Source organism: Malaclemys terrapin, chromosome 4, assembly GCF_027887155.1.
Source record: "Malaclemys terrapin pileata isolate rMalTer1 chromosome 4, rMalTer1.hap1, whole genome shotgun sequence".
Lineage (NCBI taxonomy): Eukaryota > Metazoa > Chordata > Testudines > Emydidae > Malaclemys > Malaclemys terrapin.
The window spans coordinates 21781005-21808633 of NC_071508.1; the positions used below are offsets into that span (position 1 = coordinate 21781005).

The 27629-nt window shown below is 53.5% G+C and overlaps 1 protein-coding gene across 1 annotated transcript; it reads left to right on the forward strand.

Annotated features, from left to right (window-relative positions):
- Positions 1-3252: 3252 nt before the first annotated feature.
- Positions 3253-18130, forward strand: LOC128835707 (maestro heat-like repeat-containing protein family member 7). The gene is made up of 9 exons (XM_054025294.1): positions 3253-3284; positions 4700-4814; positions 6786-6926; positions 9138-9314; positions 14788-14943; positions 15825-15926; positions 16195-16297; positions 16744-16803; positions 17811-18130. The coding sequence occupies exons 1-9, from the start codon at positions 3253-3255 to the stop codon at positions 17993-17995; spliced, it is 1071 nt and encodes a 356-aa protein (XP_053881269.1). The 3' UTR covers positions 17996-18130.
- Positions 18131-27629: the final 9499 nt, after the last annotated feature.

Genomic DNA, 27629 nt, shown 5'->3' on the forward strand with positions numbered 1-27629 from the left:
TGTGCCAGAACTTGGCTCAGACATCCTTGTTCTCCCTCTGATTCACAGACACATAAATTACAAGATGGAGAAAGACACTTTGTGGAAATACTTGTAGAAATTAGATAAATGCATTACAGCAGGCCTTTGCTACTTCAGCCCCTGTTATGCCTTGATGTATTTTGTGTTACTTGTGTAACCTACTAGCTAGTTTCAATTTAAAATAAACTTTTATTATTTCCACCTGATAGAGTAATGTCTATAGTGCAGCAGCATGATTTATTTTGTATTTTCATTAGCCTATAGGCTAAAGTAAAAAGAAAACGTGCTACGCATTCATTGGGTTTCTCTCACTGTACTGTCTAGCTTTAGATCTTTTACATAGTGTGCTGTGTACACATTAATGGCATTTCAGCATAATGATTTCAACAGTTAAAATGAATTGAATAGCTACTATAGGTGTGTGTGTGTGTGTGTGCGCGTGTATACCAGGGGTCGGCAACGTTTGGCACGCGGCTCGCCAGGGTAAGCACCCTGGCGGGCCGGGCCAGTTTATTTACCTGCTGACGCGGCGCGGGCGAGGGATGTGCTGGCCGCGGTTTCTCGCCGCCCCCATTGGCTCGGGATGGCGAACCGCAGCGAGTGGGGGCCGCAATCGGCCGAACCTGCTGCGTCAGCAGGTAAATAAACTTGCCTGGCCTGCCAGGGTGCTTACCCTGGCGAGCCGTGTGCCAAATGTTGCCGACCCCTGTGTACACAATTAAAAAAAAGAAAATCCAATACCTTGTTATTTTGGACAGCCAGCCTGTCTCCAGCCAGGCCTGGTTTAGCCAAGTATTACTGTACCAGAAATTCAGTAGACAAATAAAATGTGAATTTATATAATTCATGTTTATGAAAATCAATATTTTAGTGGCATTCCAGTACCTTCCGATTTTGGACTACACCACTGTCTCTAGCCGAGTGGTTAGGACACCCAACTGGGAGACCCGGGATCTAAACTCTGCTCCAATGACTATTTAAGTGTTCCCAAGTAGAGATAGATACCGAATTCCCTTTGGGGGTGGGGCTTAGGCCACACCCCTCTCCTCAGCATTTCCTATTGGCTGGTTTAGGCAGCTCCCCACTCTTAGCTTCATAGATTTCAAGGCCAGAAGGGACCTCTGTGATCATCTAGTCAGATCCCCTGCATGACACAGGCCAGAGAACTGCCCCCAGATCATTCCTAGAGCAGGTCTTTGAAGAAAAACATCCCATCGTGATTCAAAAATGGTCAGTGATGGAGAATCTATCACCACCCTGGGTAAATTGTTCCAATGATTAATTACTCTCACTGTGACGTGTATGCCTTATTTCCAATCTGAATGTCTACCTTCAACTTCTAGCCACTGGATCATGTTAGACCTTTCTCTGCTAGACTGAAAAGCCAATTACTAAATATTTGTTCCCCAGGGAAATACCTATAGACAGTAATCAAGTCATCCCTCAACCTTCTCTTTGTTAAGCTGAATAGATCGAGCTTCTTGAGTCTCTCACTGTGTAGGGTGACCAGATTTTATAGGGACAGTCCTGATTTTAGGGTCTTTTTCTTATATAGGCTCCTAATACCCCCCAACCCCCGTCCTGATTTTTCACACTTGCTGTCTGGTCACCCTATCACTATAAGACATGGTTTCTAATCCTTTAATCATTCTCACGACTCTTCTCTGAACCCTCTGCAATTTATCAACATTCTTCTTGCATTGTGGGCACTGGAACAGGACCCAGGATCCCAGCAGTGGGTCACACCAGTGCCAGATACTCCCACTCGAGATTCTTCTGTTTATTTATCCCAGGATCACATGAGCTCTTTTGGCCACAGCGCCACACTGGGAGCTCCTGTTCAGCTGATTATCCACCAGGACTCCCAGGTCCTTTTCAGAGTCTCTGCTTCCCAGGAGAGAATTCCCCGTCCTGTTCCTAGATGTATTCATTTACAATGAGCCATAGTAAAACACATACTGTTTGATTGCCCCCCAGTTTACCAAGCGATTCAGATCGCTCTGTATCAGTGACTTGTCCTCTTCATTATTTACCACTCACCCAATTCTTGTGTCATCTGCAAATTTTATCAGTGATGATTTTATGTTTTCTTCCAGGTCATTGATAAAAATGTTAAATCGCGTAGGGCCAAGACCCGATCCCTGCGGGGACCACACTGGAAACACACCAGTGCAATGCTGATTCCCAGTTTACAATTACATTTTGAGACCTGTCAGCCAGTTTATAACCAATTCATGTGTGCCACGTTACTTTTGTATCCTTCTAGGATTCCGATCAAACTGGAGTGCGGCGCCAACTCAAGCGCCTTACAGAAGTCTACATACATTATGCCAATGCTATTTCCTTTCTCTACCAAACTTGTAATCTCATCGAAAAACAGATCGCAATTTTCTTGGCCGGAAATATTTTCCATACACCCATGTTGATTTGCATTAATTAAATTATCTTCTTTAATTCTTTATTAATTTAATCTTGTACCAGCTGCTCCATTATCTTGCCTGGGATCGATGTCAGGCTGACAGGCCTGAAATTACCCAGGCCATCCCGTTTACCCTCTTTAACAATTGGCCCAACTGACTCTCCCTCTGGAGCGTATATGGAGCCTGGCCACTTAACTCAGGGCTGTGAGTCCACTGGGCAGCAGGGCACATGAAGCTAGGCATGGCAACGCTGAGCCGAAGTCCCTTCTGTGGTTCTAGCCAAGGTCACACAGGCTAGGAATTGAACCCAGCATCCCAGGCCTTAGCCCCCAGCCCACCCCTCCTCTCTAGGTGCCTCGGGGGAGCGTGGAAAGGGCGAAGGCCCTGCAGTGACATCTGTCTCCTGTTCTTGGCTGCAGGCCACCAGAGCCCTGTACGAGATCTTCAAGGAGCAGGCCTGCAGACAGCAGGTGAAGGAGCTCTTCCCTCAGCTCTCCATCGCCCTGCTATTCCAGATCACATATACAGTGGAGCTGTCCATGCATAACGAGAGGGTGAATAACCAGGGGGACACGCCTGCATCCTTCAGCCCTGTCAGGTACCACCAGCCCGACATCCCGCCTCGGTTCTGAACTGTCGCCCGCAGGCACACGGCAGAGCCTGGCCTGGGCTCGCTCAGTAACAAGAGGCTCGCTCTGCATGCAGGTATGCGGTGGATGCCATGCAAGCCTTGCTCCAATGTGCTGGCTACAGGGACCAGACCACGTTCATCCACAAGCACGGTGGCTGGGGCATGCTCGTGAACGCCGACATGCACCACGAAGGCGTCTTGGTGCTTGCCCGGTGAGTGTCTTGTCCCTGGGGCTGCTGCCCAGAACTGACCGCAGTAGCATCTCCCGTCCCTGGGCCCAGGACACGGCCACATCGCCTTCCCCGCTGGGTGAGACGCGGCTCCCAATCGCCTGCGTGGAAGAGGCCACAGCCTCTGTGCCGTTGGCCGAGGGGTCAGTCGGCTACTTCTCCACCCTGCGCTGCCTGGCGTAAACCGCTTCCTGCGTGGCTCTGGCAGGCGTGGCTGAGCAAAGACAGCCTCCGCCATGTCTGTCTGCAGCGTTGGTGTAGCCCTGTCAGGCCCAGCACATGAGAGAGACAAGGTGGGGGAGGGAATATCTTTGGCTGGCCCAGCATCTGTGTGTGAGAGAGAGACGCTAACACAGAAAGCTCTAACACTTGTCTTAGACCAATCTAAGATATTCCCTAACCCACCTTCTGTCTCTCATCACCCAATATCTGGGCACATGAGAAAGGCCACCGAGCCCACCGACGCCCTTCTTTGTCTGCAGTTCTCTTGCAGCCTATCACGGAGTCCCCGGGCAATGCTCTGGAACTGCTCCCCACAAAGCCAGTCAGGACTTTGGGGAGCCTCCTCTCCCTCGGAGCAGACTGTCTTCAGGGCAAGAAGCTCACACGGCTTCACCTTCCTGGGTCTCTCCTTGGAGCATTCAGCATATGCCCCTCCGTGCGCTTCCCACAGCGAGTCCCCCCAGGTGGGGTCCTGAGGAAGCCAGAGGATCCTGCACGCACCCCCACTTCGCAGTCAGACGTGACTCTTAGCCAGCCAGTAAAACAGAGGTTTATTAGATGACAGGAACACAGTCTAAAACAGAGCTTGTAGGTACAGCAAACGGGACCCCTCAGCCGGGTCCATTCTGGGGCCCAGCGAGGCAGACAACTCCGTCCGCACTCACTTCCCGTCCCCAGCCAGCTCCCAACTGAAACCCCCCTCCAGCCCCTCCTTTCTGGCCTTTGTCTCTTTCCTGGGCCAGGAGGTCACCTGATCTTTGTTCACCTTTAGCTATCCCCTTGCAAGGGGGGAAGGGCCCTGGCCATTTGTTGCTAGGAGACAGATTGTCATCCATTTATGCACACTGGAGACGTAAGAAATGCATAGGGGAAACTGAGGCACCCACACAGTATTCAGAGGAGACATTAAGAACGGTCCCACTTGGTCACACAGCCCAGCGCTGTGTGCTCGGAGCTGGCCTCGTGGAAGGGCTCCCTGTAGAGTGATTAAGGGTCTGGGTCTCTAGCAGTTAGGCTGCTGGGCATTTTAAGCCAGCAGGGACTAGTCCATGCCAGCTGCACGTGACTAGTCACCTGGGATCCCCTGTCCTGTGGCACTGGTCTGGTTAGATTTGTAAATGGAGAACCAGTCCTTGCCCACCTCAATGATGTGGTGTTTGTGTTTCCCATGCCAGGGCCATGGTTTCGGTCAGTTTCCAGGAGCGTTGCTGGATTTTCCAGGAGCTGATGGCCATCCTCAACTGCAGGGATGATAGGCGGTACATCCCGGCCATGGCGTTCTTCATTCAGGTGAGCCTCACTGGCGGGTGAGGGTCGTGAGAACAGCCCTAGCCCAGCGGTGACTGTGGCATGGGACTGACCTATGGCCAGGGGCGGCAGGTTTGTAGAAATTTTGGTGGTGACCAGCAGAGCCCGCCCCTCCAAACTGCCTCCCACCTGTCTAAGTCTCTGGGAGGGAGTTTGGGCGGGGGCAGGAGGTCTGGGGTACAGGCACTGGGCTGGGGTAGGGGATTGGGGTGCAGGAGGGGTGAGAAGTTGGGCCCTGGGAGGGAGTTTGGGTGGGGGAAGGGGCCTGCGGTGCAGGCTCTGGGATGGAGTTTGGGTGCTGGGTGCAGGCTCCAGGCTGGGGCAGAAGGTGGGGGTGCAGGAAGGGGTGAGGGGTGCAGGCTCTGGGAGGAGTTTGGGGGCAGGAGGGGGTGTGGAGGGAGGGGGTACAGGCTCTGGGAGGGAGTTTGGGGGCCGGAGTGGGGTGTGGGAAAGGGGTGGGGGTGCAGGCTCTGGGAGGAGTTTGGGGGCAGGAGGGGGTGTGGAGGGAGGGGGTACAGGCTCTGGGAGGAGTTTGGGGGCCGGAGTGGGGTGTGGGAAAGGGGTGGGGGTGCAGGCTCTGGGAGGAGTTGGGAGGGTGCGGCGCTTACCTGGGGCTCCTAGGCAGGGCGGGCCTGGGGGCCTCCGTGTGCTGCTACCCCCAGGCACTGCCCGCGCAGCTTCCTACTGGCTGCAGGGGCGCTTGGGGTGGGTGTGACGCAGTAGGGAGCGGGGTGGATTGACCTGGGTATGTCGGTTAGTTTTACTGGACTGTCTGCATGGGGGATGGGAGAGCAGGGGATGACTTTAGGTGAGGGACAGTACCTGAGCCTGTTAACCTGAGCCAGGAAGGGGGGTGGGGCAAGTTGACACCTTTGCCCTGGAAACTGGACAAAGGGAGAGGGGGAGAGAAGGAGGAGGAGAGAGCCTGCAGGAGGGGTTTTGGTTTCAGTTTTGGGCTGGGTGGGAAGAGGCAGGGAACCCCAAGTCTGGGGTCTAAGATCCTTGCCCCCCAGAGGGACCTGGCTGAAGGGGTCCTGGTTGTACTTACAAGCCCTGCTTGGGACTGTGTTCCTGTCATCTAATAAACCTTCTGTTTTACTGGCTGGTGAGAGTCACGGTGAATCACAGGAAGTGGGGGGTGCGGGGCCCTGACTCCCCCACACTCCGTGACAGTGGGACACAGACCCACCCCACTCAGGGGCCGCAGGGAGGGGCCGGCAGCCATGTGGAGCAAGCAGGCAGGAAGCCGCTCAGCTCCGCTGCACTGCGGGTGGTGAGTGGGGGCCCCGGGCTCTTTTAAATGGCCCGGGAGACGTGGGGGCAGAAGGCGGGGCCGAGGCCCATGGTGCCCAGGCACCGAGGGCCCATAGAACTCGCCGCCCATGCCTATGGCCAGGAGAGGAGTAGGTGGCTCTGGGGGTGGGTGGGTGACCAGGGGCAGGGAAATCTCCTAAAGCCCTATGGGTGGAGTCACTGACTCTGGACATTGTTACCGGCCCCAGCTGGTGTTGCGGGGCTGGAGCAAAGCCCAGGGTCGGGTGTCTCTTGTTCCCCAAGGCTCAGCTCCATAGAATGGTCCCTTGTGTGACCTCGGCCCTGAAGCCCCCTCTGACGTCCGTATGCCATGCGCAGGCCGGGCCCATCCACGGCCAATTCACCTGCCCCCCGTAGACCGGGCGGCCCTTTGGAACACAAGGCTGCAGCCCCCTCCCTCCCTGCTCCGCATGCAGCTGAGCCTTAGTGAGGGAGCAGGGTAGGCCTTGATCTCGGCTGGAGCCTCGAGGGCCCGTTGCGCTAGCAGCGTTTCAGTGGGGCACACACAGTGACCAATCGCGGTGCCCGGCGTACAGCGCATGCTGTGCCCGTGGCAGGTGGAGCTAAGGGCCCCTTGGCAGAGATGAGTCGTGAGGGTCCAGTCCCGTTCTCTAGCTTGTTTCGCTGTTGATGTGTTAGCTCCTCCAGTGCCCTGACCTTGGCAATAAGCAGGAAGCCGCCATCCTGGACCACTTGAGTGGGCAGCTGAGAGACCCCAACACTGTGGTGCGCTGGCTGGCGCTCAAAGGCCTCCTGAACCTGTCCCTGTGCCCAGAGAAGGTGAGAGGGGAGGAGGGCTGGGGGATAAACCCAGAACCGCAGGGAGCTGCTGCAGGGCTGGGGTCATTGAAACCTTCCATGGGGACATGGCCCTGGCCTCGAGTCAGGAGCCCTGGCTTCTATTCCTGGCTCTGTCACTGACCTGCTTGGTGACCTTGGGCAAGTCTCCAAGCCTGGCTCCTGCGGGGTGTGTCTCTGGGTGTGTGCAGTACCTGGCACTGCCGGGCCTGATTGTGTCTGGGGTCTCTGTGATCCAAAGAACCCTAGCACTAGATTAGCAGCAGAGCTGTGGACTCTAGACCCCAGGGAATGCTGGCGACACCAGTGATCAGGGACGCCCAGACAGAGCCATTTCGCTTCAATTAGGAACCATTTTTTCCTACAAATCCCCTTTTAAAGCCTCATAGGTTTTAACTGTTGATGTCACAGCTCTGTCCCGCAGCACTTGCTCCTCTGAAGAGCTCTACAGGGGCCTTTTGCTGCTAAGATCTCATAACAAGTTTGATACACACAGTATAGTGAAGGCAGAGAAAACCCTTGGGGCTTAAATACACAGATCTGGCAGCCTGGTAAAGAGGAGACAATCTGAAGGCAACTCTCACTAATGATAATTTACTTACCTTGAGAATAGCGGGTCAGTCCGGTTTATTAAACCCGGACTACGATTCTATCAGACATGGAGAGGGCGTGACTGTAATTCTTTGTCATACACCATTCCCATCGTTCCATGCGCCTCAGCCTGGTTTTCACTTGCTTGTGGTTCATTTTTTCTTCCGGAACCGGTTAGCCTGTATTTGACACATTTTTTTCCCTGATGCCGGTTGAGATTTTCATAGATTCATAGATTCTAGGACTGGAAGGGACCTCGAGAGGTCATCGAGTCCAGTTCCCTGCCCTCATGGCAGGACCAAATATTGCCTAGACCATCCTTGATAGACAGTTATCTAACCTACTCTTAAATACCTCCAGAGATGGAGATTCCACAACCTCCCTAGGCAATTTATTCCAGTGTTTAACCACCCTAACAGTTAGGAATTTTTTCCTAATGTCCAACCTAAACCTCCCTTGCTGCAGTTTAAGCCCATTGCTTCTTGTTCTATCCTTAGAGACTAAGGTGAACAAGTTTTCTCCCTCCTCCTTATGACACCCTTTTAGATACCTGAAAACTGCTATCATGTCCCCTCTCAGTCTTCTCTTTTTCAAACTAAACAAACACAATTCTTTCAGCCTTCCTTCATAGGTCATGTTCTCAAGCTCTTCTCTGGACCCTCTCCAAAAATGTTTTGGGGGGCTGTCTTTGAAAGGTTCAAAAACCAAATACAGAAATGATTGAATCTGGCTTTTAGTAACAGACCAACCCTAGAACTCGTGTGCAAAATTGGCTCCCTCCTCTAGGCTGGGCTGTAAGGACAGGGACTCGGGAGAACCCAGGTTCGGTTCCTGGCTCTTCCAGACTCCCTGGGTGACCATGGGCGAGTCACGTAGCCTCTCTGTGCCTGAGTTCCATGTCTGTACAATGGGGATAGAAATCCTTCCTTTGTGTGCCTAGCCTGTAAGCTCTAGGGCAGGGGACGTCTCTTACTGTGCCTGGAAATCCCCCAGCACAAGCCCTGATTGCAGATAGGCCCTCGAGGTGCTATTTGAACCCCTATAACAATAATAGACTTGATTTATTTGGGGTCAATGTGTTGTGCAGAGAACTTTCCACAGATGATACCCGCTAATAAATACCATCCCCTGAGATCTGGGGTACAAGGAAGCAGCTGCTTATGTTGCAGGTAGCCGGCCCTGCTGCCCGTGATCCTAGCTGGCTGTGCAAAGGCTTTGAGGCTCTAACATGTCACCTGGAGGCAGGGGCGCTGGAAGACTTTTTATAGTGGAGGTGCTGCACCCCCCCCCTTACCCCTGCCCACACCCCCTGCCACCCCTAGAGCTGGGCTCAGGAGCAGGGCATGGCTCCAGGAGCCGGGGGCGGGGGAGGTGGATGGAACAAGGGAACCGAGGCTGAGGCCACAGATGGGGGTTGGCGCAGGGCTGGCAGCTGGGACCCTGTGAGCGGGGCCAGGAGCAGAGCCCCGTGTAAAACCTGGGAGTGCTGCAGCACCCCCTTAGTTCCCATGCCTCTGTCTGCAGGGGAGGTGGACGTTGTTTTGGAAATGGCTTGTGGGTCACTGGAGGGTGTTTTGTAAAGCAGCTCCTCATTTCACGCAGGTGGGAAAACTCCAGCGTCTGCTGCCAGAGGTCCTGGAGCAACTACAGGAGGTAGACAGGGACATCATCGCCGAGGCCATCACCGTTCTGAAAAACATCCTTGCCGGCATGGACAGGCAGAGCGCCAGCCGCGCGGCTGTGCAAGTGGCTGAGAAACTCCTGCCTTTCATTGATGATGTAAGGCCTGGTGGCCCATGGGAGACCCTTCAAACTGCGGACCTGTGAATGGGGACTGGCGGGTGGGCTAGCAGGGCCTGTGTATGGTCCTAGCCAGAAAAAGGATTGTTGTAAATGACGTGAGCCCATTCCCACCTTCCTCTGCTACCTCACTCTCCATCAGAGCGTATGGCAGAAAGGATGGGAACCCTTGTGTCCTGCAGGCCTGCTGACAAGGATCAGGGCAGCCTGGGGACAAGACTCCCCTTGTGGAAGGACATGCATTCCTGAGTCTGCATGCAGTGAGGAGGCCTCTGCAGCACAGGGTGCTGCAATGCTTTTGCTGGCTTCCAGGGTGACAAGTGATGGTACCCTGGTGAAAATCCTGCCCCTCCTCTCCCTGGCCAGGAATCCCACAGCTGGCCTGGGAGCTCCATAAGGAAACGGCTCCGTTTGTAGGTTCTGCAGCTACCACCCTTTCCTCTCCCCTTTGTTCTCATGGCAGCGCAGCGTCAAAGGAGGGCCTAGTTCTCCCCAGGTCTTTCATAACCACAAACTAGCCCCCGCCAGCACGTTCACCAGACTGATGTCCAGTCCCCCACTGGATGGTGAGATCCAGCAAGTGGGCAGGAGAAAGGGGCCCATCCATTACTGCCTTCTAGGGGTAACCCCCAGTGGGGGCTCCTGGAGCGTCCACCTACCTCCCCAGCTTTCACAACACTAAATACTACCATCACCAGGGAAAGGCAAATAGGCCTCAACAACTGGAGGGAAGACCAGCGAGGTGCCAATTCAACATCTGCCTATGCCCACTGCAGTGCAGCTCTGATGCCCCCAGACCGCTCCCATAAGTTTTGTGCAGAGCCTGCCCGGCTGCTCTGAGCTGACACCGGGGGCAGGAGCAGCTGGCTAGTAAGATTAACATGGGATGGAGTCTAGCAAACAAGCCAGGCTACCTGTGTAATGGCATGTTACCCTGTATGATACTGTTCGACTACTAGGTGACGCTCTGTAAAATACCTTATTTAAATGAACCTCAGCTGTATCCAGCAGAGCATTAACGGTTCTTATGATGAACCCATCTGCAGTGCTCAACTTGTGCCAGGGCTTGCCAGGGCTTAGCCCTGGCACCTCTGGGCTTGCTGCATCAGTTATGATTGTAAAAAAATTGCTTGAGCCCCAGCACCTCTTTCATTACAAATTAAGCACTGTCCATCTGGCAGTACATATCTGGTACAGAACATGATATGGTGTCAGGAGTAAACTAAGAACAGAAACCAAAGGAAAACAGCAACACAGGTTGCAGATGGAAGGAACAGCAACGAAGTTTGCAGGACCTCATCAAGATGCCCCACTCTGATTCCCCAGAGAACGTCACCTTTCATAACCCTTCACAATGGACAGACTGGAAACAATGTTTGGCACGATTTTGCATTGCAAACAAGCTGCACAAAGGAACTGGGGATATACAGGTATTGACTTTAATTTAGGCTATGGAGAAGCACGCAGAGCATATCTTTACCTCCTTTGACTTTACTGAAGACCATCACAAAGACAACTATGCAAGGGTTGTGGTTAGGATTGATGCACACTTTATAACCGAGGGAAATGTGGTTTATTAAAGAGCATGTTTTCAGCAAAGAATTCAAGAACCAGGGGAAAATGTTGAAAGTTTTAGAAGACCTCTGCATCCCCTGGCTGAAAACTGTGATTTGGGGAATGTAAAACATGAAAATTTCAGAAACAGGCTGGTTATTGGGTTAAAAGATAAAAACCTTTCATAGAGACAAGCCAGGTGAGGTCTAAATGATATTCCCTCACCTACCTCTAATATCCTGGGACTGTCACAGCTATAACAACACTGCTAAAAACCTTTCACAGTAGCTACCGCCGAAGAGAGATTTAACTCTACCCACAGCTATACAGCTAGCAAGAGTCAGAATTAGTCAAACAACAGGCAAAAGCAAATTGAAAAACCTGCAACTAGCTTAAAAGCTACAAACAGACACTTAAGTGTTAAAAGTCTTTCTCATAAAATCCCTGAGGTAAGGAGAGAGAATTCGCAGGCTAAGAGGGACAAATGCCAGTCTACATGCACAAGGTGTGGAAAAGTCATATCCCAAGGGATGATACATGTCCAGACAGAGGCGCATGCTGTAATAAATGCCTGAAATATGGACATTTTGCAGCTGTTCGTTGCACTGAAGCAGTCAGGGAGTTGACTCATATTGCAGACAATCAAGACCCATTGATTCTGGGATCTATCACTTGTGATGACATGGCACCCGCCTGGAGAGTGACATTGAATATTCAAAGCAAGACTATTGACTTTAAAGTTGACTCGAGAGCTGATGTCACACAGCTCTGACCCTCCCTGAAGGGATTTTGAACTGCATGGGCACCGAACCAATTTACAAAGACAAAAGCTTTGCGTTCCGTGTGTATGAGATCAAAGACCAACAACCTTCTCAGCTGCAGTGTAGCAGCCATGATGGGCCTAGTGAGAAAGATGGAAGAACTTGAGGATCTGATGCTATTGGGCTTTTGAAAGGTGATCTAGTCCAAATCAACTTAAGAGGCAATGCTGAACCAGTGAACAACCACCTCTACAAGAGAGAGAACTGGGAAAGACTAGTTGCAGATTTTTGTGAATTCAGAGGACATCATTGCCAGGTCATTGTGGACTACTTTTCCAGCTATATAGAAATAATGTACTTGAAAGACATAACATGTTGCAGTGTTATTGAGAAACTGAAGTGTACGTTTGCTCATTTCTGTATCCAGAACAACTAGTGATGGACAATGTCCCACAATTCACTGCAGCAGAATTTAAGTCAGTCTGAATGAAATATGATTTTGCTCATATCACTGGCAGCCCAAATTACTCACAAGCGAATGGAGAGGCTGAGAGAGCTGCGCAGACAGCCAAAAACATCTGACAGCAGGAAGATCCATTCCTTGCTCCTCTGAATTACAGATCAACACCAACAGCAGCTCCTGCATCTAGTCTAGCACAACTCCTCATGGAAAGACAACTCAGAACTACTGTTCCAAGAACCTACTACGAAGTGGCCAGACAGGAAGAGCGCAGCCAAATCAGATAAACAGGCTAAAAGAATCATAGAATCATAGAATATCAGGGTTGGAAGGGACCTCAGGAGGTCATCTAGTCCAACCCTCTGCTCAAAGCAGGACCAATTCCCAACTAAATCATCCCAGCCAGGGCTTTGTCAACCCGGGCCTTAAAAACCTCCAAGGAAGGAGATTCCACCACATCCCTAGGTAAAGCATTCCAGTGCTTCACCACCCTCCTAGTGAAATAGTGTTTCCTAATATCCAACCTAGACCTCCCCCACTGCAACTTGAGACCATTGCTCCTTGTTCTGTCAACTGCCACCACTGAGAACAGCCGAGCTCCATCCTCTTTGGAACCCCCCTTCAGGTAGTTGAAAGCAGCTATCAAATCCCCCCCCCCTCATTCTTCTCTTCTGGAGAATAAACAATCCCAGTTCCCTCAGCCTCTCCTCATAAGTCATGTGCTCCAGACCCCTAATCATTTTTGTTGCCCTCCGCTGGACTCTTTCCAATATTTCCACATCCTTCTTGTAGTGTGGGGCCCAAAACTGGACACAGTACTCCAGATGAGGCCTCACCAATGTCGCATAAAGGGGAACGATCACATCCCTTGATCTGCTGGCAATGCCCCTACTTATACAACCCAAAATGCCATTAGCCTTCTTGGCAACAAGAGCACACTGTTGACTCATATCCAGCTTCTCGTCCACTGTGACCCCTAGGTCCTTTTCTGCAGAACTGCTACCTAGCCATTCGGTCCCTAGTCTGTAGCAGTGCATAGGATTCTTCCATCCTAAGTGCAGGACTCTGCACTTGTCCTTGTTGAACCTCATCAGGTTTCTTTTGGCCCAATCCTCAAATCTGTCTAGGTCCCTCTGTATCTGATCCCTACCCTCCAGCGTATCTACCACGCCTCCCAGTTTAGTGTCATCTGCAAACTTGCTGAGAGTGCAGTCCACACCATCCTCCAGATCATTAATAAAGATATTAAACAAAACTGGCCCCAGGACCGACCCTTAGGGCACTCCGCTTGAAACCGGCTGCCAACTAGACATGGAACCATCACTATCCCTTGAGCCCGACGATCTAGCCAGCTTTCTATCCACCTTACAGTCCGTTCATCCAGCCCATACTTCTTTAACTTGGCGGCAAAAATACTGTGGGAGACTGTATCAAAAGCTTTGCTAAAGTCAAGGAATAACACATCCACTGCTTTCCCCTCATCCACAGAGCCAGTTATCTCCTCATAGAAGGCAATTAGGTTAGTCAGGCACGACTTCCCCTTGGTGAATCCATGCTGACTGTTCCTGATCACTTTCCTCTCCTCTAAGTGTTTCATAATTGATTCCTTGAGGACCTGCTCCATGATTTTTCCAGGGTCTGAGGTGAGGTGAACTTATGAACACTTTTACAACAGATGTCACGCAGAGAACTGCCTTGTCTAGAACCTGGTGCCCGGAGGTGACATGTAACTGCTGATTGGGGTCACCGTTTAAAGGTTCAGCCACTCCCAGAACAGCTCAAGTCACCCCGTCCCCAGGCTGCCCCCTCAGCCTCACCTCCCAGAAAGCAGTGGCCCCTCCCTACAGCATCCAGCTATTGCTCCTGGTTCTCCCTGCTTGGCACAGCTCGCCCAGCCTCCCTGGTCACTGGACTGGTTCAGCTCTGCCAGCAGCCATGCAGGGCGGGGGCCCAGCAGCACCATGTGACCAAGCGGGGCTGGCTCTGAGTTAACAAGAAACCCATGCACAGGAGTGGGGCAACCCTCAGCCCACTCCGAGCCCCTGGAGGCTGGGTGGCTTCCAGTCATGGCTTCCAAGGCCCCCTATCTGGGAACTCCTGCACATTTACCACTCCTTGGCCCTGGGTTAAATCCACCCCAGGTCCCTGTGCGTGGCTTGAACAAACACCAGTGTAGGAATTTGCCCCCCACGCTTGGCCCCCTTGGCCTGGCTAGAGGGCCGCTGTGGGTCAAGAGCAGTGTGAGCTGGGCCCGCAAAGCGGGAGGACAAACTACACCCCCTCCTTCGCTCTTTGAATCTTTCCTCATCACTCCCTCTCTGCCGCCCCTGTCCTGGCGCTGCTCTGCCCTGAGCATTCCCCCTTGGCTGACACAGGTGTGTGCTGATGTCAGTGTGCCCAGAGCTGGCTGTGAGAGCCCAGGGGCAGTCTCACCCCACCTTACTGCTCTCCCTGGCCAAGAAGTTACCAGGCCAGCCCCTCAACTGGTGGAAATCTGCATCTCGATTGCCTTCAATGGCGCTATGCCCATGAGACTCTGGCCCCAGCTGTGGCTGTATGGCTGGGGGGTGAGTTACCAATACCCCCTGCAGGGCAGACATCTCTGGCACAGTGAGCGCTCGCCCCGCTGGGTGAGAATGACTGTCACAGCGTCTCCTCCCCACGTCGTCTCTTGCAGGTGACCAGCAGGCTCCGGGTGCTCTCCATCACCCTCTTTAAACACCTGCTGGAGCTTGTAAGGGGGCTCGACAGGAGGCGGATGAAGGCGCATGTGCTCCAGAGCCTGGTCCCGCTGCTCCTCCTTGTGCATGATGAGCGTCCCAACGTGTCCCAGGTGAGGCCACGAGCTGGAGCCTGCAGCGGATACCGTTACAGAGTGACCAGTAATTTGTTTTGAGGGGGCAGCATGTGACACCCCCTCTTTAAAGGGTCTCGCTGACAGAGGGCAGGTGCTCAGTGCTGTGACAGTCAGGCGCTCAAAATCACTTGAACGTTGAGTGCAGTAGCGCCATGACCATGGCGCCCCACCCAACTGCTGAGTCTTCCCTGCATCCTCTGAGCCCAACACTCCCCCCCTGCAGCCAGGCTGAGAGATTGGGTGGGGGGAGGGGTCGCCTCACCACTCCTACAGCCACTGGCCTCCGCACATTCCCTGGCTGTGCTGGTGGGAAGAGCACAACCCTGGCCATGGCCCCTACCAGGAGCAGAGCTACCCAGTCTCCAGATGGTGCGCAGGACCCAGTGTGCCCTTGGCCAAGCGGCCCGGACAGCCCGTACTAGACATGAGATGCCCAAGCCGCCCCCCCACTCCCCGCCCCAGGTGTCTCTGCACATGCTAGCGCTCATGGCCACCATCACTTGGGAGCCAAATGCCACCAGCACTAATGAATTCTCCCTCCTACCCACCATGAGGAGGGGAACTGAGGCACAGCATGAGGCCTAGCGCCTCAAAAGTATTGATCACCCATAGGCATTAGGCACCTAAATCCCTTTGCAGCCCTGGGCCTAAGCAACTTGCCTGAGTTCCTGCAGGGAGAGCTGGGAATTGAGTCAGGTCTCCAGCTATTGCCTTAGCCACACCACCGCCCTTCCGTAAGCAACCTGGGGCCGGGAAGCGTTCAGCATGCACGGTCTCCCCGCCTCCGGGTAACGAGGCTAGTGGCTTCCAGCTCCTGTAACCGTGGCCGGCTCGCCCTGGCCCCACTTGTTTTGCAGGTGTGTTGGGACACCCTCAGCAGTGCGGCAGAATTCCTGAAGTGGCACCAGCTTGGTGGCTTCATCCAGCGCAAGGATATCTGGCAAAGCTGTGACTGCCTGGTGAGGGAGCCCTCAGGTCATTCACTGCGCAGCCCTCGTGGTAGGAGCGGGGGAATCGGTGGATAGGGCACCCCCCATTGCCCGGCTCTGTGCCCACACTGAGCCCCAGCCCTGGGACCACTCCTGGCCCTGGGTGTAGTCCCTCTGCGTGATCCCCCCGGCACAGGAAAGAGGGGCGAAAACAGGACGTGCGCTCCACACACCTGGAACCCGGCCTGCGGGACGGAAAGGCCTTTAATAACCTTGTGCTCCCTTGTTCTGGTCCTAGCTGACGCGCTACAAGGGGAGAGCCAACAACTTTCTGTGCCAGACCATGGCCTTTCTGGAGAACCCACAGACTCCACTTAGACAAGCGGCCATCAGGTTCATAGGTAACCACAGAGCAGGGGTCCCTTTAACAGGGGGGCTGGATCCGGTCCCAGGCTCTCCTCAGTCCCTGCCAGCAGCGAGAAGTAACCCTTGGGCTCCTGATTGTCCAATGCAGGATCAAGGGTGTCAGAAGTCTGCAGGAGCAAGCTCACCCCAAACTGCCCTGATCGGCTGATGGGCCCCCTCTAACCCCACTGCTCCCCATGCAGTCCCCATTCCCCCCCCCCCATACCCCACCATGGGCTCTTGGTAGTGAACCCTCAAGGTGCTGTGCTCTCCTTTGGCAACCAGCCCTGTAACCATCCCTGGGGACTCACCCTTTCCCCTGGGGACTCGGGAGCACCGTCCTGGCCAGCGAGGGGCGGGGGAAGCGAGGGGTTGCTTGGAGGGTGACATTTGACACCCTCGCTGGGGCTGCGGGGATGTGACGAGCTGTTTGTATGTGTAGGGCTCGCTGCCCGGCAGCTGGACCAGAGGAGCCAGGACAAGCTGGATGCCATCTGCAACGGTGGGTGGTACCTGCTTTGAGCACTGAGCGCTAGGGGGATGAACGGCCCAGGGCCGTGGGCTGGGTTCAATCTCCGACGCCAGCAGGATCTCGGGCGAGAGCCACAAAGGGATGCAAAATGTAGATCCCCAAACCCCTGATCAGCTGCCCCCTCACCCTGTCGTGTCTGCTGGTTGGCATGTGCCAGGCACTTAGCCCTGACCTCAGAGCTGCGGCCTGGCAGATCCCCAAACTGGGCCTGAGCTGGCTGGCCTTCAGAGACGATTGCCCCCCCCCCAAACACAGCCGAGGTGGGGTGCTGCCTCCCCCCTTGCACTCACTAGCCCAGTGTTTGGAGCAGTCACCTCCACGTGGGATGCCTGGGGTGAAGCCACTGCTCCAAATGAGGCAGAGGTGACGTCCGGTCACCTACCTCCTTGCTGCGTGCCCGGACCCCTGGGCAGCGCAGGGCAGAGCAGCATCTCCACATTTGTTGGTGAATGGCGGGGGGGGGGGGGGAGTGATATAGCTCAGGCTTCTCACTCCCAGAGCAGGTTCACAGCTGGGCCTCCCAACCAGAGCTAGAGAATGGCTGAGCTCCCTCCTCGGCATTTCCTGGATGGCAGCAGGGCACCTAAAGTTAGGCATAGCCTAACAATGTCCCAGCCCCCTTTATGACTCTCCCCCTCTCTGGACCTAAGTGCCCATCTGTGCATTGGGGGGAAGGCGGAGGGTAAATACAGGCAGGGATGAGGTGCTCAGATACTGCAGGGATGGGGCAGTCCTAGAAATAGTGAGTAAATGGGGTTCATTGGGACTTCTTGCCTGTGTCTGGAGGCTCCCTCATTTGTGGAGGGCAGCAGGGATGTTTAGTGAAGGTTGCTGGTTGTTCCTGCTAGTCCCCTGCCTCCCGCCTCCCAGCCTGCTGTCTCCTTGTCACAGGCCGAGAGGTACAGCGCTGGCTTGGTTTGCTGGGGCTCTCCAGAGCTCTGTGGCTCTGACCTCCATTTCCTTCCTTTCAATCTTAGACCTCAAAGGCTTGCAGCAGGACAGCAACTCCTCGGTCCAAAGCCTGGCTTCTCAGACCATCTTCATCCTGGAGGCGTTCAAGAACCACCCGCCAGCCCACAGCAGCCTATGGACATGCTTTCATAGGATAAGAACAATGTGCACTAAGGAGAGCCCGGTCATTGAAGCTGCCCAGCTGCCCTAGCTCTGGGAAAAGCCAGCCTCCCTTCCCTGGGAGCTTCGTGCCAGACCATGGCTTCTTCCCCATTGGCCGCCTGCTCTGCGCAGCCATGTGAGTAGTTAACTGCTCGATAGCTTTCATCACCATGTACTTTTTGATAGGTTTCCATGCACTGTGTAGCATTTACGTCCCGCCCTCCATCCCCATTTCCAGTCGTGTATGTTTTTGGTGCCGTCTGCCATTTTGAAAATTTATTTTGTATTATTTTTCTGTGTTTGGCCGGGGGAAGGTTGTGTGCCTGTGTTTTGACATATTTAGAGAAAAAGTATGAATGAGTAGAAAGAGAGACTGTAAGGGATTCACGGCTCCCTCCCCGTCCGTCTGGGCGGGAGACCACGCCCTTTGCTATGATACTTCCGGGTACCTTGGTTCAGGGGAAAAGTAGCTCAGTGTTAATGGTTCTAGCCTGCAGTCAGGCCAAGTAATGGTAGAGAGTCTGTTTGCCCAGGGCCCTCAATCAGGGCAGGGCAGCAATCGAGAAGGGGCTGTGGCCTACAGGCAGGCAGGCAGAGCAACAGAAGGTCCATTTGCCTGGCCACTGATCAGGGTGGGGCAGCAAGCAAGTAGGGGGGCTCTGGCCTACAGTCCGGCAGAGCTGTGGCAGTCTAGGGGAGGTTACCTCTCTGGTGGGAGAGTCAGCACAACCGTCTGGCATCCGGATTCAGGTGGGAGCCAGACCAATGCAGGCCTCCTGACAACCATGTGGGGAGGCTACCACTTCTGACGTTGGGTTGCCGGGGGTAGGGGAACCCAGGCCCTCCCACTCACCTACGTCCCATCCCAGGGCCCTAATAGAAGCGGAGTGGCCTGCCACTGGGTCAGCGGGGAAAATCCAACTGCAACACACTGGCCGGCTTGTAGTCAATGACACAGCTGAATCTGATTTGGCTTCCCTGGGCTCCTTCCTGCACGACCATTCTGTGTGTACATGGGTTCCAGGGTTGTTGTTTGCTTTGGACCACGAAAAAGTTCAAGGAGCTGAGATTACAGAAAAGTCCCATAAAATGTAAAAGGGCTTAAAGCCAATGGAGTTCTCTCTCTCCCTTTTTCTCTCTCCACATACACCACATCTATCTATCTACCCCCATACACCACCACATCTATCTATCCCCATACACCCCCTCTATCTATTTATCTATCCCCATACACATATCTAGCTACATCATCCCCCTCTATCTATCTAGCTACATACTCCCCCTCTATCTATCCCCATACACCCCATCTATCTATCTATCTACATACTCCCCCTCTAGATAGATAGATAGATAGATAGATAGATAGATAGGGGGAGTATGTAGATAGATAAATAGCTAGATGTGGTGTATGGGGATAGATAGATAGGTAGATAGATAGATAGATAGATAGAGGGGGAGTATGTAGATAGATAGATAAATGTGGTATATGGGGATAGATAGATAGATGGGGTGTATGGGGATAGATAGAGGGGGGAAGGAAGAAGTAGGACCGCTGAAGACTATAGCCGGAGAGGAGATTAAAGATAATCTAGGCATGGCACAATATCTCAATGAATATTTTGCATCGGTGTTTAATGAGGCCAATGAAGGTATTAGGGATACTAGCACCGTGACAGAGGGGCAAACAGAATGGGGGATTACCGTATCCGAGGTAGAAACAAAACTCGAATGCCTTAATGGTGCTAAGTCGGGAGGACCGGACGATCTTCATCCGAGAATAATGAAGGAATTGGCGCGGGAAATAGCAGGCCCATTAGCGATAATATTTAATGAATCTGTAAACTCGGGAGTGGTTCCGTTAGACTGGAGAATAGCTAATGTGGTTCCTATTTTCAAGAAAGGGAAAAAAAGTGATCCGGGTAACTACAGGCCTGTTAGTTTAACATCTGTAGTGTGCAAGGTGCTGGAGAAAATTCTGAAAGGGAAAGTAGTTGAGGACCTTGAGGTTAATGGCAAGTGCGATAAATTACAACATGGTTTTACGAAGGGCAGATCGTGCCAAACGAATCTGATCCCCTTCTTCGAGAAAGTAACGGACTTATTAGATAAGGGAAATGCGGTGGACCTAATATACCTGGATTTCAGTAAAGCGTTTGATACTGTACCCCATGAGGAATTATTGATTAAACTGGAAAAGATGGGGATCGATATGAAAATCCAGAGGTGGATAAGGAATTGGTTAATGGGGAGAATGCAGCGGGTGGTATTGAAGGGTGAACTGTCAGGTTGGAGGGAGGTTACCAGTGGAGTTCCTCAGGGTTCGGTTTTGGGACCCATTTTATTTAATCTATTTAGAACTGACCTCGGAACCGATTGCAGGAGTGGACTGATAAAGTTTGCGGACGATACGAAGGTGGGAGGCGTTGCCAATTCGGAGGAGGATAGGGATATGCTGCAGGGAGACTTGAATGAGCTTGTGAATTGGAGTATCAGAAATAGGATGAAATTTAATAGTGAAAAGTGTAAGGTGATGCATTTAGGGATGACTAACAACAATTTTAGTTACAAGCTGGGGACGCATTGGTTAGAAGTAACGGAAGAGGAGAAGGACCTAGGGGTTCTTGTAGACCGGAGGATGACTATGAGTCGACAATGTGACGTGGCGGTGAAAAAAGCCAATGCGGTCTTGGGATGCATTAGGCGAGGCATATCTAGTAGGGATAAGGAGGTGCTGCTTCCGTTGTATAAGGCGCTGGTGAGACCTCATTTGGAGTACTGTGTGCAGTTCTGGTCTCCCATGTTTAAAAAAGATGAACTCAAATTGGAACGGGTGCAGAGAAGGGCCACTAGGATGATCAGAGGAATGGAAAACCTGTCGTATGAAAGGAGACTGGAGGAGCTCGGGTTGTTTAGTCTGACAAAACGAAGGCTGAGGGGGGATATGATTGCTCTCTTTAAATATATCAGAGGGATAAATACAAGGGAGGGAGAGGAATTATTCCAGCTTAGTACTAATGTGGACACGAGAACAAATGGATATAAACTGGCCGTGGGGAAGTTTAGGCTTGAAATTAGACGAAGGTTTCTGACCATCAGAGGGGTGAAATATTGGAACGGCCTTCCGAGGGAAACGGTGGGGGCGAGGGACTTGTCTGGTTTTAAGATTAAGTTAGATAAGTTTATGGAGGGAATGGTTTAATGATAAAACATATTATCTGAGGAATACCGAGCAATGGTAGGTAAATAGTATAATGGCTAACAAGGGTCAGGCCGGAGACTCTTGCCTACATGCTCGGGGTATTACTGATTGCCATATTTGGGGTTGGGAAGGAATTTTCCTCCAGGGTAGATTGGCTGAGGCCCTGGAGGTTTTTCGCCTTCCTCCGCAGCATGGGGCAGGGATCGCTAGCAGGATTGTTCTCTGCCAATTGAAGTCACTAAAACACAGGATTTGGGGACTTCATCAGCAGAGTCAAGGGAAGGGTAGGGACGGTTTTGTGGACTGCAGCATGCAGGGGGTCAGACCAGATGATCATAATGGTCCCTTCTGACCTTAAAGTCTATGAGTCTATGGAGTATGTAGCTAGATAGATAGAGGGGGTGTATGGGGATAGATAGATAGATGTGGTGTATGTGGAGAGAGAAAGAGGGAGAGAGAGAACCCCATTGGCTTTAAGCCCTTTTACATTTTATGGGACTTTTCTGTAATCTCAGCTCCTTGAACTTTTTCGTGGTCCAAAGCAAACAACAATCCTGGAACCCATGTACACACAGAATGGTCGTGCAGGAAGGAGCCCAGGGAAGCCAAATCAGATTCAGCTGTGTCATTGACTACAAGCCAGCCAGTGTGTTGCAGTTGGATTTTCCCCGCTGACCCAGTGGCAGGCCACTCCGCTTCTATTAGGGCCCTGGGATGGGACGTAGGTGAGTGGGAGGGCCTGGGTTCCCCTACCCCCGGCAACCCAACGTCAGGAGTGGTAGCATCCCCACCTGGTTGTCAGGAGGCCTGCATTGGTCTGGCTCCCACCTGAATCCGGATGCCAGACGGTTGTGCTGACTCTCCCACCAGAGAGGTAACCTCCCCTAGACTGCCACAGCTCTGCCGGACTGTAGGCCAGAGCCCCCCTACTTGCTTGCTGCCCCACCCTGATCAGTGGCCAGGCAAATGGACCTTCTGTTGCTCTGCCTGCCTGCCTATAGGCCACAGCCCCTTCTCGATTGCCGCCCCGCCCTGATTGAGGGCGCTGGGCAAAACCCCAGGCTGCAGGCCTAGATAAAGGCCTACTGTAGCAGGGTGGCTACCCCGCTCCTGCCTGAGGGGTTTAAAACAGCCCTGGAAGAGGGCTGGGGCAAAGGGAAAAGCTACTGGGCTGATTGGGGAAGTAGCCACAGCTGGGCCATGCCCCAATCAGGCCCCAGCTGGCCTGTATAAGAAGGCTGGGAGCCAGGAGCTCAAGAGTCTCTCTCTGAGTGCAGAGAGAGAAGGGCCTGGCTGCAGGGAGCTAGACAGGATACCTGAGTGGAGCAGGGCTGGGGAAAGGCTGAGGAGCTGGGGAGCTCCAGCCTGGATAGCCCCAGGCTGTGGCCTGGTAATAGGCCAAGAGGTACTGGGGGTTGCAGAGGGCAGCCCAGGGCTAGGCCAAGGCAGCAGGTCCGAACCCAACCTTGCCAATGATGAGTGGCCTATACTGCAGTCTGCCCCAGAGAGTGGGGGCTAGCTGGTGACTGGCAGTGGCCTTATCCTGAGATGAGGTGGGGTTAGTGGGTGGGGGTTCCCCTGGGAGGGGAGACCTAGCGTGTGTGGGTACTGCCAGGGGGCAGCACCCAGAGAAAGGGGCACCGGGGTCCTGGGAGGGACACTGGAGCCTGAGTGCAGAGGACAGGCGGATCACTGGCCTGCAGAGGGCGCTCCAGAGGCTGGAGAGCTAATTCCCTGGACGACCAGCAGGAGGCGCCGCAGGGGTGAGTCCGGATACTCTTACATATGGTGGAGAATGCGGGTATAGCGGTCCACCCGTGACACAAGGGGCCAAGGCAAGGACTGTGGACTATTGCCCAATGCAGAGACTTGAGAACCAAAGGTGGAGAAAACCATGAAGGACTATTATTGGAGAGCCCGTGTGGCCCGTCTCGCCGAGCAGCAAGCCAGGCTGCTCCAGCTGCTGCGGGGGAGGGCACAAGGACCTCATTGGGGGCCAGGCACCTTGGGCAGGAGGCCGGTGCCAAGGTCGAAGAACTGTTGGGCCTGTGGGGAACCAGGACACTTGAAGAGGGTGTGCCCTCACAGGGCCCAGGCGAGCCTTGAAGGAAGGGCTGTGCCAGAGACAGACCGTGGACTGACTCGAGTGCCCCCTGTGAAGCCAACAGGGGGGCTCAAATTGTGTTGGGCCTGTGGGGAGCCAGGGCACAAGAAGGGGGAGTGCCCTCACGGAACTCGCAGGGCCCAGGCTAGCCCTGAGGTGGGCAGGGGTGCCTCCTCTGCCACAAGGGGCGCCGGGAAAAGCGGCCTAGCCCCCAGAGACGGCGGGGGAGGCCAGAGGATCAGGCTGGGTCTGAGACTGCCCCGAAGGAGGGGATGGTGACGACCAGGGCCCCACAGAGGGGATTGTCAGGGGCAGGGAGGCCCCAGACAAACCTGGGATCCCATGGGGGAGCTGAAAAGGCAACCATGGGAACCCAAACTATGGAGGAAGGGAGCAGCTGCTCCTTGCACTGGACAGCCTGCGAGCAGAGAGGGATTTCCTGCGGGCCCAGCTGAGAGGAATGCTGGGGCGTTAGGGATAGACACCCTACCCCCCCGGTGGAGGGGATCTTCAGGTGGGGGGTGTGTAGCAGGGTGGCTACCCCGCTCCTGCCTGAGGGGTTTAAAACAGCCCTGGCAGAGGGCTGGGGCAAAGGGAAAAGCTACTGGGCTGATTGGGGAAGTAGCCACAGCTGGGCCATGCCCCAATCAGGCCCCAGCTGGCCTGTATAAGAAGGCTGGGAGCCAGGAGCTCAAGAGTTTCTCTCTGAGTGCAGAGAGAGAAGGACCTGACTGCAGGGAGCTAGACAGATACCTGAGTGGTACAGGGCTGGGGAAAGGCTGAGGAGCTGGGGAGCTCCAGCCTGGATAGCCCCAGGCTGTGGCCTGGTAATACCCCAAGGGGTACTGGGGGTTGCAGAGGGCAGCCCAAGCCAAGGCAGCAGGTCCGAACCCAACCTTGCCGATGATGAGTGGCCTATACTGCAGTCTGCCTCAGAGAGTGGGGGCTAACTGGTGACTGGCAGTGGCCTTATCCTGAGGTGAGGTGGGGTTAGTGGGTAGGGGTTCACCTGGGAGGGGAGACCTAGCATGTGTGGGTACTGCCAGGGGGCAGCACCCAGAGCAAGGGGCACCGGGGTCCTGGGAAGGACACGGGAGCCTGCGTGCAGAGGACAGGCCTGCAGAGGGCGCTCCAGAGGCTGGAGAGCTAATTCCCTGGACGACCAGCAGGAGGCGCCGCAGAGGTGAGTCCGGATACTCTTACACCTACAAAAGGTACTCGGGCTGCAGAGGGGCACCCGAGAGATAGGCAGAGGCAGCTGGTCCAACCCCCCTTGCTGATGATGCGTGGTTTATATACTGCAGTCCGCCCCAGTGAGCGGGGGCTAGACAGTGACTGGCAGTAGCCACTGAGGCAAGGTGTGATTAGAGGGTTGGGGGTTCCCCTGGACACCCAGATAGTGGGTTACTGCCGGGGGCAGGACCCTGATGTAGAGGGGCACCGGGACCAGCGGCAGGCGAGACACCAGCCTGTAGAGGGCACTTAGAGGCCGGAAGAGATCATCCCTCACCGTTGCCCTGCGACACAGATTCTCTATCTTTGCTCGGACTGACTGCAGGCCTGAACCATTAACACTGAGCTAATTTTCCCCTGAACCCAGAAGTATCATAGCGAGGAGCATTGTCTCCCGCCCAGACGGACGGGGAGGGAGCTGCAAACCCCTTACAGCCTCTCTTTCTAGTCTTTCATACTTTTTCTCTAAATATGTCAAAACACAAGCACGCAACCTTCCCCCGGCCAAACACAGAAAAATGGGGATGGCGCCGGCAATGGGGATGGGGTGTGGTAACCTGTCAAAAACTATATGGTGATGAAAGCTATCGAGCGGTTACCTACTCACATGGGGTTGTCAGGGAGGGGTAGTACCTCTGATGGGGGAGCAGTCGTACTCCTAGGAGTAGCTCATCCACTTTGGTCCCCACTTGACAACACCCAGCTCTCACCTGTGGCTCCAAGTAGCTGTCAGCATGCGACAGCGGCCACACCCCGGAGACCGTCTCGACCGGTGGGCTAAACCAGGTGAGAGTAGCCGATGAGTATGAGACTCTCGGTGAGTTAGGGCCTGTCTATCCATTGCATGGGAAGGCTGGATCTGGCTGACTGAGGCAACCTGGTTCAACGGTCAGGAATGCGATGACAGCAAGCGTTGTGGAACGCTTAAGAGCACGACAAGACACGTAGGTGTCCTGGTCATCCACTGCGCCCTGCCCTATCTCCAGCCGTCTCGACTTCTGTCTTGCCACTGGATACAGATAGGAACTGGGAAGAGAGAGTGAGGCTGACGTCGCGCAACTCTCCCTCACTTTAATCCAATTCATGCGCAAGTCTCAACATGATATGATGTAATATGATACGATATTAAGTCCTGTGGCGATGGGCGAGCGACGAAGCAGCAGGTGTGGATACACTGGGAGCTGTAGCTGCAGACCTGCACATAGGCGGCTCAGGCATAATGGTCGTTCCTCACTGACCGAAGCAGCAGTGGAGCTCGGCATCTTCTTGAGCGACTGAGCAGCCCTATTCAGGATTGCACTGCTCGCCTCCGTAGAATGAGGAGGGGGCTAGAAAAGGTGCCTTAAACATTGCCTGCTTCACCTTACCCTGGCCAGCATACCGTGGCTGGCGGGGATCCCACAAAAGCGGTCGTACAAAAACAAAACTTAGAGTGACACCGATCACTATTGGCACATGGAATGTGCACACGTTACTGGACAACATCACAGCAGATAGACCGGAGAGAAGAACAGCACTTGTCGCTAGAGAGCTCGCACGCTACAACATTGACATTGCAGCCCTTAGCGAAACTCGCCTTGCTAATGAAGGACAGCTGTCTGAGTCAGGCTGTGGCTATACATTCTTCTGGAGTGGCCGCAGCAGTGATGAGCGTCGCGAATCTGGAGTTGGCTTCGCCATCAAGAATCATCTTGTTTGGAAACTTGCCAGTTCCCCCAAGGGTATAAATGACCGGCTCATGACAATGCAGCTTCTGCTTCAAAAAGGAAAACAAGCTATTTTGATCCGCGCATATGCTCCTACAATGACCAACCCAGAGGATGTGAAGGATAAATTCTACGAAGAACTAGATACTCTGCTATCGTCAGTGCACCGCACAGACAAGCTGATTCTGCTTGGCGATTTTAACGCAAGAGTCGGATGCGATGCCGCAGCCTGGGAAGGAGTCATCGGGAAAAATGGAGTGGGAAAGTGTAACAGCAATGGTCTGTTACTGCTGAAAACTTGTGCAGCACATGACCTTCTGATCAGCAATACGATCTTCCGCCTTCCTACCCGTAACAGGACTTCGTGGATGTATCCCCATTCCAAGCACTGGCATTTGATCAATTATGTCATCATCAGGAGAAGGGACAGACAAGATGTCAGGGTTACAAAAACGATGTGTGGCGCTGACTGTTGGACGGATCATAGGCTCATAGTATCCAAAATGAAGCTCCGTATCATGCTGAAGAGACGACCACAAGGCTGTAAGGCTCTCAAAAGGATCAACGTGTCGAAGCTGAAGAACAGCCGCATCACTGAAAATCTAGCGGAAGACCTAGAGAATGAGCTTGCTGATCTTCGTATTGAAGATGACGCTGAGAAAGACTGGGAGCGATTCCGCAACACTGTCCATACAGCTTCATCGAAGATATTGGAGCCCTCTGCATGCAGGCAGCAAGACTGGTTTGATGAAAATGATGCAAAAATCCAGGCCTTACTTGCTGAGAAGCACCGCCTGCATCATGCATATCAAAACGATCCATCCTCAGTGGCAAAGAAGACCGCCTTTATCAACGCTCACAGAACAGTACAGAACCAACTGCGCAAAATGCGGGACTTGTGGCTGAGCGTCAAAGCAGATGAAATACAGGCATATGCGGACAGGAACGACTATAAGCAGTTTTATGAAGCCTCAACACGCTCTATGGTCCACAGTCTTCTGGGAGCTTTCCCCTCCTGAACTCTGGTACTGTGCTCCTTACAGAGAAGACGCAGATTCTCCAGAAATGGGCTGAACACTTTGAAGCAATTCTCAATCGCCCCTCAGTCATTAATGATGAGGCCATTGACAAGATGCCCCAGGTTGCAGTCAATGACTCCATGGATGCTTCACCAGAAGAGGACGAAGTGAAGAAAGCTATCAATCAACTGTCAAGTGGCAAAGCCCCAGGGTCAGATGCCATACCAGCAGAGGTGTACAAAGTTGGTGGACCCGTGCTGCTGCGGAAACTCACTGAGCTGTTTCAGTCCTTCTGGAAGCAGGGAACCATTCCACAAGAATTTAGAGACTCATCCATCTTGCACCTCTATAAGAGGAAGGGCAATCGCCAGGTATGCGACAATCACAGTGGAATCTCGCTGCTTTCTACAGCGGGGAAAGTT